The sequence below is a fragment of the Geospiza fortis genome, unplaced genomic scaffold, assembly GCF_000277835.1.
Source record: "Geospiza fortis unplaced genomic scaffold, GeoFor_1.0 scaffold275, whole genome shotgun sequence".
In the NCBI taxonomy this organism is placed as follows: domain Eukaryota; kingdom Metazoa; phylum Chordata; class Aves; order Passeriformes; family Thraupidae; genus Geospiza; species Geospiza fortis.
The window spans coordinates 5,697,176-5,712,366 of record NW_005054341.1 but is presented as its reverse complement, the minus strand read 5'-3'; the positions used below and the strand labels follow the sequence as shown (position 1 = coordinate 5,712,366).

Sequence of the window (15,191 nt, the reverse complement as noted above, 5' to 3'; positions counted from 1 at the left end):
TAGGTCTGTAGGGAAATGGCAGATGGAAAAGCCAGCGTTGGCCAGTTCCATCCTCTTCCCCATGTGGCTGCCTGCTGTTGTATGAAAAGCTAGCAGTGAACTTCATGCTTTGTTCTTAGGAGTGCATTCATTTAAAGGGTAATTGTTTATCCATCTACTTATATAAGTACAGAAAACCTTAAAAGTCAAGCACTGAGAAGAAGTTCTTCTTCACTGCCTGTGAAGAAGAAGAGACTGCTTGTCCAAAAGGCTTTTTGGCAATTGATTGAGGAGTAAGTACCAGCAGAGTTAATAAGTTCTACTCACTGTGTATTTACTCCAGTGTCCAGTCCACTGAGGCCTCTTGCCATGGCAAAAACAAGTGGAAAGACACTCCACGTAATGGATGGGATTTCTGGTCTTATGGGAGCTGAGCTGGAGCTTTATCTTTGGGAGTGAATTTCTGCTTTCTAGAGGAAAATGCCCACAGTGCCCCACAGAGCACACTGCAGGCTAAGCATTGCTCCAGGTATCAAACAGAAGTAAAACACAGAGAGACAAAGTGGGAAAACAAGAACGTGTGTCTGGATCTCCAGTTCCTTACCTCTGGTGACACAGCAAAGTCTTTCCTTCCATTCATTCTTGCACATCTGAGCAGGTGCCTGTGGGCTTGCTTCACTTTGCCCTTGGCTATGAGCCACCTGGCGGACTCTGGGACCCACCTGCAGGTGCAAGGAGAGGAGACTGTTCCTCTTGGAGCTGCCTGTTTTCCACCTCATATCCATGGCTCTGGCATCTTCTCCATGAGACTTCCACCTAAATATAACAACTGTGGTGCATGGGAAGAGTAGTGGGGCACACTTTTGACAGGTACAGGCTCTTCTACCCCTAAAGGCTGAGCTGGCTGAAGTTTCAAACTCTTATCAATTAAAACTGGCCCCAGGGAGTTTTTATTTACATATTTGTGCTCTCTGGGACTCTTTAAGCTTTGAAATTGTCAGATATTAAAAACCACAATATAGAAAGGATTCGGTGAGCTCTATACATACTTTGTTAGTTGCTAAAATGATTTGGTTTTCACAATAATCAAAGCCTTCTGCACAGTGGAGTCTTCCACTAGAATGGTCCAAGACCAGATCCCTACAATCCAATGTTTGTGATTCATGTGCCTTAAATCAGATTACAGAAAAACTAATGAGCAACTGTCGTCACTATTCAAGCAGGAATTGAAAATTATGTGTAGAGCAAAAATGTTTGGAGAATTGGTCTTGTTGAAAGTTTTCATCTCCTTCCCACAGGCTTACAACCTTGGGAAATATAAAGAAGGAAAGATGGCATTTTGCACTCATTGCCGCTGTCTCTGGAGAGCAATACCATGTCTTTTGGTTGTCTACTGTTTCCACTGAGTTCTGACATTGTGTCAATAATATCTACAGAGTGCTAAATTAAATTTTAATTCCATACTTCAGAGACTCTCAATTTTCTGCAATCACTGACCTTATGGGTGCTTGAAGACTAGAGTATAACTTGTTGGAGAACTAATGTCCATAAAAGATAGTAACATAAGAGGAAAAATCAAATGGTTATGATGAAAAGGGAGGGGAGCACAAATGCATCTGTGAATTTCAGCATTTCCAAGGACTCTTTCTTTTTATGGCTGTTTGTCCTGGAAAGAGAGCAAAACAACTTGAACTAAAAAAGTCAGCAGGGCACATATTTTAGTTGTGTTGGACTTGATCAGTGAAATACCAGAAGTTATTCTTTAGACTGTCAAACTCTGTATTCTAATCTGTATTACTACACAGGGAAATTTAAAAAATAAAAAACAAAGAAGATGGAAAAATTAAAGTTTCTTTGATTAAATGAACCATATCCCATTTTAAGGCTTAGGAGATGTCAGGTATTCTTAAATAAGGCTACAGGGGGGAAATTGCCCAGAGAAAGGAGGTGTATTTGGCCCATCAGGATGGTTGCACACCTGAGAAAAGCCTTGGGAAGTGCAGAGATAAATGAACTTGACCTAGCCTGAAGGTGTCAGTGGCTTTCATGGAAAATTTGGTATCCTTCCCAGTGAGGTGGGGACAGAGAACGGATAAATGTTTTATCTTGAGCTTACTAGGGATTAAAGCCTGGATCTGGTTGAGTGTTCCTTTATTGGAATCTCTTTACTCTGAGCCACATCTGACAGAGTTGGCAGCACCAAATCCTGCTTCCACCTGTCATCCTAATGCCTCAGCCTCATTCCTGCCTCCTCCTTGTCCCCAAAACTGTGATGTAACCTTGGGAGAGACAAAACCCAGGCCACTCTGTGGGGAAGGATGAAAGTTTGACAAGAAAGTCTCACAGATGTGTGTGCTTAGCAGAAAGATTTTTAAATGTAGAGTCTGATGAAGGAATGGAGATGGAATCAAGTTTTGATATAGAAGAAAAGAATTGCTGAGCCAGTCTTACTGGCTAACCAAGGTGGCAAAGAGTGTGTTAGTTAGAAGGGGTTTTTAATGATTTAGAGAAAAGGATAAACTTCAAACAAGAAGATGTTTTTACCAAGCAGAAAGATAGCACAGGCAAACAAGTCAGCAAATGTTGCAAGTAGAAAAAAGGTCTCAGAATTTTCTACTGCAAGAAATCTGAAAAACAACTTCTGGCTTAAACTGTAATGTACTAACTTTGAGTGATTGGAGAACAGTAACATGAATATGGTAATTACAGTAGTTATGACAGGCTATAGATAAAAGTTAAGGTATAGATTGGTTCTACTGTATTAAGGTGCTCAGCAAAGGAAAGTCTATAATGCAATGTAACCTAAACTCAGGGTCTCCAGGCCTGCCTGCAGCTGGAGCTGACAGCTGTAGGCACAGCTCTGTCACCCACCTCCCTGGGCTGCTGTAACCTCTTGGATGGAATAAACTGCATTTTGGAGAGCCCCTGGAGTCCCACATCCCTCATTTAAGCTCTTACACCACTCCAGTTTTCCAGAGCTGCCACACTTGGGCAATCTGGGTAGAGGACACAGATGAATCCTGAACGCCTCCTAGGATCCACAGAGGAGGCAAATCCCAGTGTGCTTCCTTTCGGGTGGCTGCACTCACCACAGGCAGACGATGCTCAGGAGGCAGGGCGCTGTCACAGCCACCAGCAGCCAGTGCCACTCCCTCACCAGGTAGGCTGCCAGGGCCAGCAGCATGTTCCCAAGGCTCCAGAAGATGCTAGTCAGGATCCCGGTGAAGGTGCGGTGCTGGACGTCCACCCACTCCATCCCTGCAAGAGGGGGGCAGCATCCAGCTGGGACATGCAGGGCTTCTCCAGGCAGGGAGGGCCTGCAGGGCTTTTTAACAAGGGCAAAAGCAAGGGAACATCCCTGGTCTGCTGCTTCACAGAGTTCCACTGTTTGGCTGATATTTGGAATATTAAAATAGTCAGCCACAGTACTTAGGCTGTTGCAAAGCTGCCAGCCACTAAAATAAAACTTCAGGAAAAGAAATACTGGACATGTGTTAAGGAACAGTGCTAAAACCACTTTTAGTGATATTTTTTTTATCCCATTCAATAGCATTCACTTGGCCTTCTTCATCAACCAGATTTTTTTTTCCCCCTAGCTTGCACAGTTTCCCATTTCTCTCTCATTATTCCCATTTCCACTCATTATTTCAGATTAAAGAAATAGATTGGGAAGAATTGGTGTTCACATGGAGCCCACCCAGAGCAGACAGCAGCAAAAGTGTAAAGCCAGCTGGGGGTCTCCTTGTTTGTGTGTGTGAAGTAAAAGCCAGTTTTCCTCTGAAGTTTTGGACATCTTGCTACAACCTCTAACAATCAGAAATGCCCCTCCCAAGCTCTACTATGACTTGCAGAAATCAACCTTTATAGCAATAAACAAACAGAGCAGCCCTTGGGATTTCTCAGGTCTTGTGTGGGCTTTTCCAATGCTGAAGCCATTACAGCTCGATTTTGACTAGATCTGCAAAAATCCTGGAAATTTCTGCTGCAACTGTTAATTGTTCTTGGGTATAACACTTTTTGCCCAGTATGTCCCAGCTGTATCTACAAAATTATCCAGTGGTTTACTGGATACTCTGAAATCTGGAGCTTGTTTTTATGATGTAATTACCTAAATTCTTCAGCTTCAGTTTTGCCTAGCTCTGTGTGATTTGTAAGAATATTTTTGGTAGTTCTTCTCATTGTAAAATACAAATTGGCAGCTTAGGAAAACTTGAAACTGGGGAAGTAGAAACACCCTGTAAATGACACACCATCCTCTCGTGCTGAGGACAGGGCAATGCTGGATTGTCCTAGCAGTGCTTGAAAGGTGAGAACTTTGTACGAGTGGAAAAGGGGCAGAGGCTTTGGAGTGTGGCTTTGATTGTGTTACTGATGATACTTGACAGGAATTGTGTCGCTTGTTCCAACAGAAGTACTAACAAGTGCTTGCTGTATTTTGAACAGACTGTTAAATATTAATTAGACCAACAGCAAATTGTAATTCTGGGATCCTTGCAAGAGGGAAATCGCACGCGCAGCGATTCCCAGACCTGTGTTCCTACCAAGCCTGCCCTGCCTGGCAGAGAATTCCCTCCCCACCCACGGTCTGCCAGGAGCCCCCCTGGCAGCCAGAGCCCCCCACACTCACCCAGAGGCAGGACAATCAGGGACAGGCCACTCAGGGCCACGCCGGTGAGGGTCCGTGTGACAGCCAGCATCGTGTAGGACACGGAGGCGGCGCTCAGCATCCCAAAAACCAGGGAGCACACCAGGGACAGCTGCAGCATGGTCTTCCTTCCAAACCTGCCACGAGCACAGGCTGGGTTACACTGGCTGGAAACCTGTCGTGGGAGCAGGGTTTGAAATGGGCAAGCCAGAGATTTTAGAGGAAAATTAAAGGATGCAGCATGCTGGAGAGGAAATAAATTGCTCTGGATCAAGCTGGTGCCACAGTGGTGCAATCCCATGCAGATGCCACCCCATAAACTTTGGGAATCTCCAGTGGAAAGAGCAGTGCTGCTCAGAACAACAAATCTGGCTCTCCTGGCCCACAGCACCACCAAAAGCAGTGATGCCAGCTTGAAATCCTATGTTGCTGTCACATGCTGCTCCCTCCAGTGTCAGTGTCCTTCTCCCATGGCTTACTCAGGACTGGCCACTGCCACCACTCTCAAGGGGGAGACAGAGACCTGAAACTTTCACCCTGCTCCTTGGAAGGAAAAGGAAGTAATCCAGTTGTCTGCCCACATGTGCAAATAGCCCTGAAATCCTAAAGGGGATTCTGAGGAATCTGCCAGGATGTTGCTCCCCTGGGGTTTCCTTACCCCGTTGTCCAGAGTCCTGTGTGGAGAGCGTGGAGAAATACAAAACATCACACAAATGCAATATAAATGTCTATATACACACAGACACACACTCTCACAGACAGAGAAATATGTCTGCACGCATTTCTGCACAACCTGTGAAAATCTAAAAATCAAAATGGAGCACAAGGCGTCGGTCTCCTGATGAACATCAGCACTGCATGTTAAGAAAGCTGAGGCTCAAGCAGCAGTAGTAGATTAAGCCTGCCTGCAGGTGATGTGCAGTCCACAAGGACTGAAATCCTGCTCTGATCCTGGCATTAGGGTCCCCCTGAGAAGGATGGTGGCAGGAACAATTGCTCCAGGGGAAAAAGCGGCATGCCAGGACATAATGCCACAGTAACCTTCCCAAAAATAATACAAAAATTACTTCAGTCAGCAGGTGATAAATGAACCTACTGGGAAACTCCGGGAAGTTTGCTGGATCTGCTTTGAAATTTAAGATGGAACAGTTTGTAAAAGACACCTTGATGCCCCTGGGTCAGAACAGGAAGCACCAGAAACCCCCCAGAGCTGGATCCAGTTTCCAACGGGTGACTGCCCAAGAAAGAAGATATATTTTTTAAACGAAGATTTTCCTTGAAAATACAGTAAGGAGGGTATAAAACCATAATATTCCTGCAGGAGTCGAGGCAGCTATTTAAGGAACCATTACTACACTCTTAGCAAAAGGAAAACCAGGAGTGAGCTGCCAGGATTGAACTGCAGGATATAGGGAGGCTGCTAGAAATAATGCCATTAAAATTGTCTTCAAAGAGAGTGGTAGGAAAGCACAACTTCTGAAATATTGTAGAAAATGCAATAAAAGGAGCAGACTGCAGAAGCATAAAAATTAATAAAAAAGCCATTTTCATTAAAAAAAAAACCAATCTGGAAGTCTGCCAAAGAATTATTGAACCAATTCAGTACAAGGACAAGGTACAAAAGGAGACTTTGGAGAAGAGCAGACAATAACAGAAACAAGATATATGTTATATATATATATTGTTTCTGTTATTATTCCTGTTACACATATTGTGTATATATATATATATATACACACACTATATAATTTTTTTTTTGGCATACATTTGCTCACATTGAAGGTTTTTTGGAGGCCAGATATCTGGAATGGCTTAGAAAAAACATGAACCTGAAGAGTAGTAAAATGCCAGATGATTTTCCCCCTGGAGCACCAGAGATGAAACCTCTGCCTCACTGTTAGCACAAAGAAGTGGGATCTCATCCCTGTCAGACAAAAGGAGGGTTGCTAATGGGAGGTCAACTTTAAAGAGATGATAGGGGAGATGTGGGGGGTGATATCTGAGGTTTAACCTAATGATCCTTAATTTTCCTCTTGCTTCACTAACCACTACTCGCTGCTGTGTGGATGTTTGCCCAGAGGAAAATTGTGCTTTGCTGTATAATGCCAAAATCTTCCTACTGAGTAGCCGTGGCCAGCTCAGAGCCTCCATTTTAAATGAGAGGTTTAAATTGTTTCTCTGTTTTAGATTGATCTGCCCTGATTGTCTCATCCGGCCACAGAGTCCTTTAACTCCTTCTGCAAAGTCTCCAGCCTCTGACCTCATCTCTGCCAGACTCTGCATCCCCTCCCCACTTGCTCCCTTCCCAGATTATTTATGAATGCACTGAAAAGCACAAAATTCCAAGCACGGGGTGCTCCTCTGTCACAATGGAGCACTTGCATCTCCTCTCTTCTTCCTGGCTTTTACTAATTTAGTCATGCTGAGACCTTCTTACCCTGGGGCAGCTCAGTTTCTGAAGGAGTGTTTGATGAGGAGGCTGAGATGGTGTCTCCTCTGCTGACATGCCTGTTGATCCATGCAAAGAAATCCTGCACATTTTTAAGGCTTGGATCTTTTGGAAAACCCCTGCTGATTCTTCACTGGGGTGTCCCACCTCCCCCTGGGGCTCTGGCTCCACCTTTCAGAGGAGTTTCTGCCAATTTGCCTGGTGCAGACAGAGGTCAGGCTGCCTGGCACTGGACACCAGTTAAAAGCTTTTTTATCCCCAAGGTGCTGCAGGGCTCCGGGACAATGTCTCCTTACTCCTGGCATTTACCTGGCATTCCTTTGGTGTCTTCCTCTCTGCCCTCTTCTGTCAGCTCATTTCAAAGCTCCAGCTCCAACACCTGCCTCTACACATTCTCCCACTGTGAGCACAGACTCATTTATGTCTCACACCATAGTCTTTTTATTTCCAGGTGCTCCTTTTATGCCTTCATCCTCTGCTGGCTCTTCCCCCTCACAATCCATTTGGGAAACAAATTACTTTTCATTTTGTGCTACCTCGTGTCATCTTATTTTCTGCCATATTTTGTCCTGCTCCTTTTCTCAATTCTGAATTTCTCCCCCTCCAGCTGTGCTATAAAACTGTTTGGTTACAAAGCCAAGGCACACAGTTTGAAAATCACGCAGGTGCCTTGGGTCCTTGTACAAGCATAGCCAGGTACCCACGGGTAAAGGTATGGATGTAAAAATTCCCATCTGCAACACTAAATTCTCTGGGTCCTTCACACTTCAGGTTCCCCTCTGCAGTGATTCTGCAGCTTGCTGTACTCTAATTCCTCCCAGAGGAAGGAAATCAGGAAGCAATTTCCCAATAATGAATAATGTACAGGGAACAGCACATCCCAACTGCGTGCCTGGACTCTGTGTCCTCTGATGGGTTTCCTGGTTTTGCTGCTTGCAAAAATAATTGGTTTCTTATCTGATGCCCTTTCTAGATTATTACTTGGATTTATTTTTCAGGTTTATATTGTCACATCCCAACATTTAACCAGAGAGAGCAGCTGTGTTTCTGTTTCCTTCATTAATTCACCTCTTCCTTAAGGAATAAATACCTCCCTGCTTGAAAAAAATATCCTTTACCCCGATTCTCTAGGAATGACAGAGTCAGATTTTGCTTGCTGGAAACTTGTTACAGACATCTTTTATGAAAAATCCTTTCCTTAAGATTTTTCCTCCTGAGAAGCTGAGAGGCCTCAGGAACAAAATGTAAACAATGGTTATCTGCTGCTGTGGAATGCAACAGGTGCATCTGTGATTGGTCTCATGTGGTTGTTTCTAATTAATGGCCAATCACAGCCCAGCTGGCTCCGGAAGAATGTTATCATTCTTTCCTATTCTATTCTTAGCTAGCCTTCTGATGAAATCCTTTCTTCTATTCTTTTAGTATAGCTTTAATGTAATATATATCATAAAATAATAAATCAAGCCTTCTGAAACATGGAGTCAGATCCTCGTCTCTTCCCTCATCCTGAGACCCCTGTGAACACGGTCACAGAAACTCTTTTGAGCTATGGCAAGAAATTCCTCTGAGCTCCTCACTTGGGTGTTAATAGCCAATTTGAGCATAATTTGCAAGGAGCTAATTTGTGATTAATTTGCAAGGAGTTGACTCTTTTAGCCTTTTTGTCCAGCTTTGTATCAATCAGCTCACTCAATTTTTAGACTGAAACTGGTCTGGCAGACTGAATTTTTTTTTTGTTTGTTTTTTTAATTGTTCCTGCAGCACTTCTGACCACAGTCAGCAGTGCATCCTACTCCTGCCCATGGCCAGAGCTGCTTCTCTGATCCAGGAAGCATTTAGCAGCCCACTGATCCAGGAAGCGTTTACTCCCTTGAATCCAATTTCCCAGTGAGAAGCTGGATCTCCCTTTGCAGTTGCCTTTTGTCCTTTCCCCGCCCCTCTGGCTGCCTGTTGGAGGTGACATGTGTGTGGCATTCTTTCTGTGAAGCCGAGGCCCTGGAGGAGCAGCCTGGCAGGGCTCAAACCTGTCGGAGAGGTCCCCGAACACCATGGCCCCCACGGTGACGCCGATGAAGAAGAAGGTTGCTGTTGCCTGGTTCAGCCCACGCTGCTCACACACGAGGTCCCACTGAAACACAAGGCCAAAATGACGCTTTAGTGCCCAGCCCAGTCCCTGCTGCCTTCTCACACTCCTTCATTCCATTGCATCGTGCAGTTTGTGCCTGCTGAGTCTGATGGAACGGTGGGATCCTGCACTAAACTGCACATCAGACAGTGCCAGAGTCCTGGAAAATGGAAAGCTGCATCTTACAGAAGTCCCAGTTAGCCATCCCCACTGTGACAGCCTCTCTGTGAACACTTCATGGAATCACAGAACCGTAGAAGATGCTGGGTTGGAAGGGACCCATCAGGGTCATCGAGTCCAACTCCTGGCCCTGCACAGGACACTCCAAAAGTCCCCCCAAGTGCCTGAGATTTTTGTCCAAATGCTTCTGGAGCTCTGTCAGGCTGGTACTGTGGCCACTGTCCAGGGGAGCCTGCTCCAGGGCGCAACCACCCTCTGGGTGACAAACTTTTCTCTGATATCCAAACTAAACCTCCCCTGACTCAAGTCCAGGCCATTCCCATGGGTCCTGTCACTGTCACCACAGAGAAAAGATCAGTGTCTGCCCCTCCATTTCCCCTTGTGGGGACATTGAAGACCCCAATGAAGTCTCCCCTCAGTCTCCTCCAGGCTGGACAGACCAAGTGCCCTCAGCCTCTCCTGATATGGCTTCCTCTGCAGGCCCTTCACCATCCTCGTGGCTCTCCTCTGAATGCTCTCCAATAGCTGAATGTCTCTTTTATATTGTGGTGCCCAAAACTGCCCCCAGGACTCGAGGTGAGGCTGCCCCAGTGCAGAGCAGAGCAGATCAGGACAATCCCCTCCTTTGGCTGCTTGGTGATGCTGTGCCTGATGCACCCCAGGACAGGACTGGGCATCAGAAAACTTTCGTGGGGACCACACATGGAGACTTCCCCATCTTCTTCTCCTGACCTCTGCCAGACCTGCCCAGGTGCAAGGCCCTCCCCCAGCTCCCTCTGCCATGCCCTGAGCCTGCCCTGGTGAGCTGGCATTGTCAGGGTGCCCCACTGCAGTGAGCTGTCACAGCCACCCCTCAGAGAGCACTGGGGACAGCTGTGACGATAACCAGTTCCTCTTGCCCTGACCACTTTCCTTGGAAGTTGTCTGTGCAGGGAAGAAGGAGGGCAGAGGGGAGGTAAGGTTAAATACTTGCTCTTAATACCAACCTGTTGATTTCTGACTGAGGAGTTGGTTTGGCCATCCATCCGAATTAAGTTAATGAACATAATTTTACGTGGAAGTGCAAATATTACAAATCTCTACAGAACGCAGAGGTAATTCTCTCTGTGTGCAAACGTGGCAAAATTTAATCATCAACCCAGACCTGCAGCCAGCTAGACCTCGAGCAACCTTTCTTGCTACAGGAGCAGAATTCCAGAGAAGGTCCTGGTCCCTTGCAGGGATTCCAAGGCCTCTGGCCATGGGAGCAGCATCACGAGGCTCCATGCTGCAGAGTAACTCCTTCTACCCTCTCCCTCAGCACTGCTTCCCATCTCCAGCGCAGAAATGAGGTGCAGACCCAGGGCACACACGACCCTCACCCCTGTGAGGAGCAGGAGTGGTTGGGTGGTGGGGAGGAAGCAGCAGCTCCTTGTCCCTGCTCCCACTGAGACAACCAGCACTATCCTTCTAACCCAGCTGTGCCCCTTTTTCCTGACCAAACTTGACCTTCCCTGAGACCTTGTGTGATTTGGACTGTTTCCCAAGGAAAGTAAAGCATTAACACCCAGAGGTATCACTGCTAGCCCTGGAAAAGTGTTTCAGGAGGTGGGTGGTTAATATTTGATGGGCAGGGACCTTTTGCAGGCTCAAGGTTATGGCTGGTTATGAGCTCAGTGGAAGACCCTCAGAGAGAACATTTGATTTGGCAGAGAGATATTGGTGGTAAGAGAAGAGAGGCAGCACAACCCTGGGGAGAAAAAAGAGGAAAAGAGAAGAGAAGAGAAGAGAAGAGAAGAGAAGAGAAGAGAAGAGAAGAGAAGAGAAGAGAAGAGAAGAGAAGAGAAGAGAAGAGAAGAGAAGAGAAGAGAAGAGAAGAGAAGAGAAGAGAAGAGGTGAAGATCAGTGAGGAGGGGTGGCCAAGGGAATAGAAGTTATAAAGTGTTTGGAAAACCAAGAAAGGAAATTGAGAGCTCATGCGAAAGCCTGACAGGATGCAATCTTGTGCAAGTGCCACACAGAGAAAATCCTATATCTGTGTCTTTCCACTGCCTTCTGACCCCCTCCCAAATCTCTCCATCATCTGGAGAAATTAGGATGATTATAATGAGAAATGTTGGCATCAATCTAAGCAAGAGGAGATGCTCACAAAAATAATATTAATAAATGTTAGCTGTATACTGAGCTTCAGAGAGCTTCCCCCTCCCAGGACATCTTCTCTGACCAGGTCATGTCCACTAGCTACAATGCACAGATTCCCCTCTCATTCTGTGCACTCAGCCAACACCTCTCCATCTCCTCCTCAAAGCACAGAGCTAGTTTCAATTTTGGCTGGATCCCAGGCCAGGAATTACCTGGGTGGAGATGGTGGAGGTGAACTGTGAGTGGTCATAGACCCATCCGTGCTGGCAGTGCTGGATGATGGATTTGTTTTCTGGCTGCAGAGAGGAGTTGAGCAGCAGGTGGAACTGAGGCTGTGAGAACATCTCACAGGAGCTGAAAGTGCCATCGGGCTTCTGGGGGATGCTGATGAGCAGAACTTCCTCCCTGGTGAGATTCACAAATGCCTCTTGTTGTGGAATTGCGCAGTGATGAGAGGGGGTGGCAGCAAGAAAATTGTGCAGCAGGAAATGCATGGGAAGGTGGATTCTCGCGAGGCAGAGGATAGCCAAAATCGAAATCTGGAATCTGCCAAAGCCCCCGATTTCCAGCAAGAGATCCTCAAATTTCATCTTTTTTTCCCTGTGGAGTTTGCTCATTCAGAGCAGCTAGGTACCAAGGAGCAGCAACATGAGCTCGAAAAGCAGCCTCTGCTCTTGGAGCTCAACTTCCCATGGCTTTTCATACAGCCACCTCTTTGGACTTTGAGACCTTGCTGGAAGGTGTCAAAAGTCACAGGGGAGCTCTCCACTTAGGGCATAGCCAAAGAAATGATCCTGTGTGCCCACAACACATCCCTTGGAAAGGACCCAGCACAGGGCACCTTTTTGGAGTCCTTTCCTGCTGCTGTGGTTTTGGAGAGGGACATCTGCACTAGGAAGGGAGGCTGTGGGGACAGCACTCTCATTTCTCATGGAAGGTCCTGCAGCAAACCCTGCCTGCTGTGAGCTAGTCACCAGCCAGACCTGCTGGACTGTGACAGAGGCCTCGGGAGGAGCAGGGGTGTCCCACTGGGTCAGGGCATCCAAGGACACCAAGCCTGGCTGCTGAGCACCAGCCAAGTGTGTTTTGGTGTGGTTTGTGTCAAGCCATGCCCTCGGAGCAGGGAGGGTAGGGAGGCTGCCTGGAAGGGAGATGTGTGGATGCAAGCAGGGAGGTGTGCCCTTTGGGGTGAAAGGGTGGGTGAGGGCCACCTGCTCACCTGCACCCTGCAAAGAATGGAAAAAGTGAAAATGTTTCCCCACAAAGTGCTTTTCTCCACCTGGAAAGGTGTTTTGCCAGGACAAAGGCCAGGAGTGCTGGAAGTGGTGCTGACTGCCAGGAGCTGCCTGTCTGCACTGCCTTGCCCTGCAGCCAAGGGTGGGGACAAGGGGCTGCAGAGCAGCAGGTGGGGATGAGGAGATCCAAAAGAGCTTCTCCAAAAGGGCTCCTGCTGTGGCTGATGGCCCAGACCGTGTGTCGCCCAGACACGAAATGTTGTGAGGGCACAGAGCAGAATAACACCACGATGTGTGACCTTAGGAGACCTTTCCCCCTTTCAGCAGCATACCTGGCCACCCATGTTTCACTAATGTGCTGCCCCAGTGCCATGGCATGAGCCATCTCAGTGCCCATCCCAGCACAGGCACACAGGAGTGAAGCAGGGACACCTGACGATGCTGTGCCTCCAGGGTTACAGTTTAAGCTGAAGTTGAACTAAAGGACAAATCATTTTTTTCATCACCAGTCTTCTAAGAGCAAGGGAGAGAAACTCTTAATAGATGTGCTGCTGAATATTTAAACTGCAAACAGATCCAGCCTCTCCAATCAGAAGTGAGATTATGGATCACTGTTCTGCAACTCCTGGGGCTCTGCTGCTCCTACTGCATTCCTTGAAATGTACATTGCTCTATTTCTTGAACCCAAATGTGCTCCTTTAACCAGTCACCAGCTTCAGTTAATGGCCAACACGTGTGCAAGGTCTGTGACTGACTTGGCTGAATTAACAGCTTGGTTAATTAGACCTGGCTCAAACCGCTTGGCCATGCCTGGCGAGAGCAGCCAGACTCCCGTGCTGCTGCTGCTGTCACACAAACTGCTGAAAGGAAGAGTTTACTTTTTACTTCACACATGTAACACTTTCTGCTGCAATCTTTCCTTCTGCTCCTTTTCAGGGTGCCAACTACTTGTTGAGAGGGGTGGATTATTCAATTACTTGGTCACTAAGCTGTTAGCTTTTCTGTTTCCAGCAGTAATTTCCTAACACCTTCCATGGAGCTGCAAGGAGTGAAGGGGCTGATTTGCTCTTTTAGCAACTGGAGCCACCCCTCAGGTGCAAACTGCTGCAGAGTAGCTGGAGATCGGATCAGTGCTTGCAGGCTGGTGCTTCAATGATAATTTTCTCTGTTCTCTCCAAGTTACACCTCAGTACTGTGAAAATCTGTGTCCATCAGAGCTGCTGAGCTGCACCTGCTGTTAGAGGGCCGAAGAGTCCCCTTCTCACTGCAGCTCAGCGCAGGCCTGCAGGAGGGAGATGTGACACACAGAGGGAGGCTCCATTTTTTTCTCTGATTTGTGAAGGCAGTTTAGACAGGGAGATCCACAGAGCTGAGGGTCCTGCAGTGTCAGTCTGAGCTGCACTGTGCTGCAGCAGCGTGTCCAAACGCTCCTGGCACCACGTGTGCACACCAGATTGTGTAGCTCAGCTGGAGAAAGAGAAGGTGCAGCCAACAAAGAGGTCCTGGTGCTCCTCAGGGTCTTTGTTTGGTCATAGAAGAAAAGGAGTTCATGCCATTCTGACTTGGTGCCGCCTTAACAAGACTCTGCTTTCCATTGCTTGCAGCTTTTTACTCAACTGCACAAATGACAACTGCTTTGCAAGCACACTGGGTCTTGTGAAAAATGCATGTATTTTATGATTGGCTTTTTGCAAATATTAAAATGAATATTATATGTGTTGTGTTAGAAAGTAATGCTGTATTAATTCTCTTAAATACTGTGTTAAATATAGTTTTAGGTTATAAAAAATGTTCAAATAGAAACTATGCTATGTAGGATACTTTTTTTAAAGAAGAGTTGCAGTGAGATAGCAGCCACAGGACACCTAAATCTTTCAGAGAAGAAGAATTTATTGCCCTCTTATCAGAAGAAACCAACTTCTTCCTGCCTGGAAGGCGCTGTCAGGATTCAGAGGAAGAAGTCGACAATGACCAGACAGAATCCTGCTCTTTGTTTCTATTGTCTCATATTGTCCTAATTCAAATTGTCCAAATTGTTATTACTCTAATTCTATTAGTATTTTTTATAACCATTTTATTACTATTAAACTTTTAAAATTTTAAAAACAAGTGATTGGCGTTTTTCACAGTCTGGCCAAAGGTTCTTTTCTTATCTGTCAAAAATCCACAACATTGATTCTACCTTAGTGTGAAAGGACACGAGCCACTTCCATGTCGTCTGCTGTGTGGGATCATGGATCCACAGCCAGCACTTGTATGCTCCCTGCTTCCCCAACAGATCCCCCAGACCTGTCTCATGCCCCTTCTTCACCTTTCCCTATCTCATGGAACTAATTTAGTGTCATTTTCCTCTAACTGGTGCTGTTGGGAAACTGTAGCAGGGCAGAGCTTCAGCCCAAATTATTTGGCTGCATTTTACAGAGGAAAAGGCATATCCAAACTCCTCCTTCAGTCAGG

At 46.4% G+C, this 15,191-nt stretch overlaps 1 protein-coding gene across 1 annotated transcript in view; it reads right to left on the bottom strand.

Annotated features, from left to right (window-relative positions):
- The window catches only part of SLC22A7 (solute carrier family 22 member 7), a 15,875-nt gene extending 3,683 nt beyond the window's left edge, over positions 1–12,192 (bottom strand). Inside the window, exons 1-5 of the mRNA XM_005422609.1 lie at positions 11,712–12,192; positions 9,098–9,201; positions 4,607–4,761; positions 3,069–3,237; positions 584–701 (exon numbers count right to left, since the gene is read on the bottom strand). Coding sequence (XP_005422666.1) covers positions 584–701; positions 3,069–3,237; positions 4,607–4,761; positions 9,098–9,201; positions 11,712–12,116 — 951 coding nt within the window. The 5' untranslated portion in view covers positions 12,117–12,192. The remainder of the gene's footprint in view (positions 1–583; positions 702–3,068; positions 3,238–4,606; positions 4,762–9,097; positions 9,202–11,711) is intronic.
- Positions 12,193–15,191: the final 2,999 nt, after the last annotated feature.